Source organism: Chrysochloris asiatica, unplaced genomic scaffold, assembly GCF_000296735.1.
Source record: "Chrysochloris asiatica unplaced genomic scaffold, ChrAsi1.0 scaffold00074, whole genome shotgun sequence".
NCBI lineage: Eukaryota > Metazoa > Chordata > Mammalia > Afrosoricida > Chrysochloridae > Chrysochloris > Chrysochloris asiatica.
In genome coordinates this window covers 1,935,382-1,941,903 of record NW_006408592.1, presented here as the reverse complement: position 1 = coordinate 1,941,903, position 6,522 = coordinate 1,935,382, and the positions used below count along the sequence as shown (strand labels likewise).

Genomic DNA, 6,522 nt, shown 5'->3' with positions numbered 1-6,522 from the left:
AGAGAGAAATACTTTTAACTGACGGTATATGGAGGGGATTATAATCATTGTAATGAAACAAGTTATATGAATTGTTGAATGTGAAACTGATGATGTGCCCTATAAACTTTCACTCAATCCACAATAAAAACCTTAAAAAACAACAACAAAATCATTTGTCAAATTTAAAGGCCCAGGAATGAAGAACCAAAAGGAATCATAGATACAATTAATGCACAAAATTCTACCAAAAATTTTGTTCTCTAGAGAAATGTCTAACACAATTTAACTAGGAACATACTGAGGCAAAACACAAAGTAACGGAAATGCCCCTTTAGCCACCAAAAGAACAGGAAGAGCAAACACTAAGCCTTTCCTTTAAAACTCTAACCCTACTTCTTGGTAGGGTTCTAACCTCTTGCCAAGAAATCTTTAGGTGTATTTTTCCTGTTTGATTTTAATGGAAAAATAAAGAAACTAAGTAATTTAGAACTTAAGAAACTAGAACAAATAGGAAAAAAGTATGCATTATTGTAAATTCTCACATTAAATAACCTAATGTTAATCAAAGTCAAAACAATTAAATTTAAATAATACTAAAGCTATTATTGCATTTTTAAATATCTAATCAAACTATTACACTTAATTTTTAAATGCATCCTTAATAAATGTATTTTTTAAACTTTAATAAAACATTTGCTTCACAAATGAGAATAAAAGTCACCTTTCATATGAAACAGTTCATTTAACTACTCTAACTTTAAATTCAAAGGTACGTTTAAGAAATTATTCAGATAAATAAAATATGTAAGACGGTAAACATATAAAAGCACTGTTATAAGGAATAAAAACACATGCCTTAAAGTCTAATATTAAGTATTTCTTAAATAAGTCAATCCACCAGAGAAGCTTATTTACAGAGATATTTGGGTGAATGGCTGAAAATGTCCAGTTCTCTAGAAAGTCTTTTAAAACTACATCCGTGTGTGTGTGTGTGTGTGTGAAAAAGTTTATGGGACAGGGGTGGGGGGGCTGCAGGCTTGCAGGGTATACCCTTTGGTTGGTTGATGATGCATGGAGGGGACTGTAACCATGGCAATGAAAGGATATACAACAGGATGACTGTAAAGCTAATGTTCTTCCATGTAAACTATCACATAATTCATATAAAGCATTAAAAAAAAAAAGTTTATGGAAAAATCCCATTACCTTTGAATTTCAATTTTCCACAAATTTTTGAAGCACCTCATACTGCTGAGAAATATAATTAGATATAGCAAGGAAAAAAATTTAACATTTAAGGAGTTAATACTATATACTTCAGTAGTCCGTGATTAGTGCAAACTAATTAGTTAACAAGTATGGGCTGCTGACCAAAAGTTGGGATTTTTAAGTCTGACTACTTTTGGAAGAATGCTCTGGTGGTGATCCACTTCTGAAAAAACCTGATGGAACATACAGTTTTACTGACACACATGGGGTCACAATAAATTGGAATCAACTAGATGCCAAATGGAACTAGTAGACCAAGTTCATAACACACAAATAACCAGGTAGTGGAGTCCTGGTGTGGTGCTGTGGGTTAGTGCCCCAGACTGTGAAGCCATTTGAATAGCTAGGTTGGCAGGCAGTTCAAGCTCACCGGCCGCTCCTTGGAAACTCTATACAGGGTCGCTATGGGTCGGAATCGACTCAACAGCACTTAACAACTACAACATAAACTGTGAACCGCAAGGTCAGTGGTTCAAACCCATCAGCTGCTCATTGGAAACCCTATAAAGGGTGGCACTTAACAACAACAACAATCTACACAGAAATATAGTTATATGGATACTTAATTAGCACTTTATCTTGATCTTGTTTTAGAGCATGTAATAAAATGGGAAAATACGAATTTTAGAAATGAAGTCATTATAGCCATAAACATAAATATTACATACAGTTTAACACATCAGAATGTAAATGCCCAAGGATAGTAAATTCAACAAGTATTTAAAAAAAAATAATACTCATAAAAAAACAGGATTAGATGAAAAGCAGAAGAGCAGAGATAAAGCAGAGTCCTGGTATGGCACTGTAGGGTAAGCACTTAACTGCTAACCACAAGGTTGGCAGTTCAAACCCTGCTGCAACAATAACAACAATTCCCAGACTGGAGTCCTGGTGTGGTGCTGTATATTATTATATATAATAATCCAAGCACTGGATTATTAACCTCAAAACTGGAGGTTCAAACCCACCAACTGCTACTCGGAAACCGTTTTCAGGGTCACTGTAAGTTGGACCTGTCTCAACAGCATTTAACAACAACAATTCTTCTACTTAGCCCTAGTGTGGCACTGTAAGATAAACACTAGACTGCTAACCTCAAGGTTGGTGGTTTAAATTCACCAGCTGCTCCTTGGAACCCTATACAGGGTCATGAATCAAGCCAACTCCATGGCACTTAATAGGGGCCTTACGTTCAGTGAAAATCATGTTTGTTTTTGCATGATTTAACACTATCATCCACTGAAACCTATAAGCAAAGCAGAATACCTTCTTCCTTAAACAAGAATGTAATGTAGATAGGGAAGAGTGTGCTTGATATTAGCAAAAAAAAAAAAAGAGCAGTGAAACCACCTCCACACTTTAAGGGTGTATGCTGTTGCCGTTAAGTACTATTGAGACCCTGATTAGGGTTTGTAGGCTCTACATCTCTGTGGTACAGAAAGCCTCATCTTTCTCCCATGGTGTGACTGGCGGGCTCAAACAGCACATCTATGTTAAATATTTAAAGTATAAAGTTGTTTTTACTAAGTTCAACTAAGTAAGGCTTTGCTTTTTAAGACATTAAAAGGTGCAAGAAAACTAAGCCCTCATCATTTAAAAAAAAAAAAAAAAATTCCTCAGAGAGGAAAATCTTGAAATAATAGGTTTTTATATTAAAGTCCTGGTATGGTGCTGTGGGATAATGTACTGTGACAGCAAGGTCGTTTGAACCACAGGGTCCACGGTTCAAACTAACCAGCCACTCCTCGGAAACCCTACACAGGGTTGCTATGAGTCAGACCTACCTGATGGCACTTAATCTCAACAACAACAAACATTAAAGTCTAAAGTTCATGATGTCAAGACCAAGATCTATCTGCCTATGGAGAATTTTCTCAGTCTGTCCCTGGAAGTGTGTGTGGGAGAAAAAGCATTTAAACTATTCATAGGTTAGATTTTACTTAAATGTATTTCATTTGTGAGAACTAGTTACAATTAAAAAGGCTTTTTAAACAATGCAGTGAAAATTGTATTGTTATATTTTTTAAGTTCACTGTAAAGAGTCTTGGCACCTTATTTATGCAGTTTAAAAACAAAAATCTATTCCCAGGAGTTCTAGAGAAGTCTGAAACTTAGAAACACAGCAGTGGTTGAGAAAAAGAACTACAAATGTTAGGTTATCCTAACCCTAATATCAGCTTGCATCTGCAGTGGCTGTTATTACAAGAGAAAACTAAAAATCACAAGCAAATACACCCTTAGAGCTTTATCTAACTAATTTTGTCCTTTTGTCCATGTGTGAAAAGAACTGCTGATACATTTGAAATAAGAAAAAAAATCTTTATAATGGGTTCTAAAAGCCATTATCTATCCTTGTTACAATGTATCATTTTTAAAAAAGCCAAGAGAAAAATAGTTAACGCAGTCAACCTATCAGTCTCCCTGCCACTCCCTCCCGTCACCCCCCCTCCCCCAAAACCCAAAGAAGACAATTAGCACAAGTAGTAGGGCAAACCATAAAATTGCCAATTTTAATCTTTGGAAGGTAAGGAAACAGACTAAGTGCCTACTCCAAAAAGTCAGATAATAATAATAAATTTTAAAAAATTACTGTACCTTCCCAAGCATTTTAATAAATTTTCTGTCAGGAAGAATGCCACCATTTTAGTATATTCTGCATTTTCTAAACACACCAGGAACAAGAGTTTAAAAACCGGCAAGATCCGGGTTTTTAAACTCAGAGAACACCAAGGATTATTATTATTTTTTTTTTTTTTTAACTTTTCCACCACGTAAGAACAAGTTACAATGAATAATGGGCATGTCTTTAACAATAACTTGTTCTAACAGCTTTCGTGAGCAAAGTACCTTGGAAGATTTCAATATCTGTTTGCACATTTTTAAAAAGTGCAAATATTATGACCAAAGTCCAAAGGAACAATTTAAACAAAGTCTCCTGACTGTTAATTCCCTTTCAGTACATGCTAACTCTTGTTTCAAACAGTAAAGCAAGGTAAATTGCATAAAGGATGAAAAAGCCAGGCTAACTGTCCAGCAGTCATTTAAAAATGGAATGTATTATTGTGTCAATTTCTCTATTTTCCCTTGAAACATCTCAGGTCAAGTTCAGTTGAATCAAAACGTGGGTGATCCATTGAGCTTTGTACTTTGAGGTAAGGGAGCAGAAAGAAAAAACAGGGTATTACAGGTGGCTTCCAGTTTGGGGAAAAAGTTGAGAGGCAGTAGTTCTATTCCAAAAACCTCTGCCTCAAGTGATTCCGACTCATAGGGATACTATAAAACAGAGTATATAACTGCCTCCAAAGGGTTTCTGAGACTAAATCTTGAAGGGAACAGATCACCTGTTTACCTTATCTTTCACCGGTGGAGAACTTTCCATTAACAGCCCAATGCTTAAATTAATGTACCACCCCAACTGCTTTTTTCCTCTGTTCATTGTACTTAAATTACTGAATGGAGTAATATGCCATAATCAAAAAAACAAAACTAGTTCCTCAAAAGATAATCAGCATAAAACGAAGTCTAAACCCAAGCATTATCACTGCCGTGAGCAAATAAATAATAAAGCAAAACGATCTTCTGAGCAATGCTTTTTAAGAAATGTGTTATTTGTAGGTAAGTTTGACTTTTTAAATTCCAATAGTCTAAGCTCCACACACAAACGTCTCAACTCAAACCGCCAGGGTTAACAGTTCCAGGAACTGATTGATACCAGTATCAATAAACCCTTTTCCAAATCCCCATCGCCATTTAAAAAAAAAAAAAAAAAAGGAGACGAAAAAGAAAAGAAGATTGGGGCGGGGGAGGGGGGTCTGACACATCTCACATCAAAGCATGGACATTACAAAGATTAAATACCACCAGAGGCAAATAGAAATGCCAACTTTTCACAAAGCTTTCCTTACATCATACTGAATGCCTTTACTTATATACTCCCACAAAGTAAGTAATCTGAGATAAAAGTCGAGTATTGGGTAGAATATTTAAAATAAAATTAGACGACGGAATTTAACTGAAGCTACAGAGGCAAGGTAACTCAAACGGGGGCGAGAATGTAGAAGAGAAGCTCGGGAAGGGAAAGAGAAACGGCTAGTGGAGAGGAGGCAGCTCTCAGGGCTGCAGCGAACTAGGATCCGGATCCACGAAAACGGGCGTTTACGGAAACCCGAAGGCGGCTCATGGGGAAACAATGGAGCGGGGAGATCTGGAGCGAGAGGGGAGACGGTCAGGGGAGGGTAACAAGGCAGTACCGGTTAGATGAAAGAGCAGAAGGCTGCATTAGACACAAGGCACGGGGGTCAGGAGTTAGGAGAGGCTAGTTGGTCGGATGTGATGGGGTACGGTGGCGCACCCGGCTGGGAAACGAGGGTCTCCTAGAAACCGGGAGGGGAGTGGCTTGTCAGATTTTAAGACAGGCAACGGGAGGAACGGAAGCCGTAAAGGCAGGTGTGATGGAAACAGAAAGAATACAGCTCCGATGAACACAGAACCCGCTGTGCCAGATAAGGCGCAGGGAGAAAAGAGGCAGCTGAAGACAAGAGATCGCGGGTCGTGAGGGCGGGTGAGGGTAGGGGAGACGCGGTCGGCTTCACTCACAGTCCAGGTGCTTTTTCTTGGGCCCCATGATCTCGTGGGTCGTGGCCTTGCATACTGTCTTGGAAACGGCGGAGCCGGTGACACTATGCTGGGCGGCGGTGATTCGGTCTGTCAAGCTCTGGCCGGACATCTCTGCGGCTCCTCCGCCACCCCTCCCGCTCGGTATCCGGTGGGGACTGGGACCCCCAAGAGCCGGAGGGTCCCCACCCCCCACCGCACCCCCCTACCCCCACCGGCTCCTTCCCCGCCTGCCGGCCTGGGGCGGGGCTCAAGGCCGCGCGCTGCCACCTAGCCCGGAGAGAACCGACTCGTGTCACCAGAGGGGTCGGGCACGGTGTCAGGCACTCCCCTGCCCCCGCCTCAGCTCAGCCCACCCCTTCCCCTGGTCAGCTGAAGCCGGGCAGGGTAAGAGGGACAGGCAGCTGCAGGAAAATGGCGGCGCCAGGCTCCTCCTCGGAGCTTTCCGGGCTGCCCCCGGGTCACGTGACTCGGGCACCGCCCCCTCTCTCTTCTCCCGCCCCTTTTTCCTTCCCTTTCCTCTCGGCGCCCGCCCTCCCTCGCTCGGCGAGGGAAGAGAGGGGCGGCGCCCGCGCGTTACGTGATGGAACCCGCCCGGCGGGCGCAACAGGAGGCCCACCCCGGCGGAGCGCGCGGCCAGCCGCGTCACGTGGTTCC

General features: G+C 40.9%; 1 protein-coding gene across 3 annotated transcripts in view; it reads right to left on the bottom strand.

The window, feature by feature from the left end:
* PICALM (phosphatidylinositol binding clathrin assembly protein) overlaps positions 1-6,297 on the bottom strand; it is a 139,989-nt gene extending 133,692 nt beyond the window's left edge. For all 3 annotated transcript variants that reach the window (XM_006864958.1, XM_006864959.1, XM_006864960.1), the window contains exon 1: positions 5,848-6,297. In XM_006864958.1, the coding sequence (XP_006865020.1) occupies positions 5,848-5,977 (130 nt within the window). In that variant the 5' untranslated portion in view covers positions 5,978-6,297. The remainder of the gene's footprint in view (positions 1-5,847) is intronic.
* Positions 6,298-6,522: the final 225 nt, after the last annotated feature.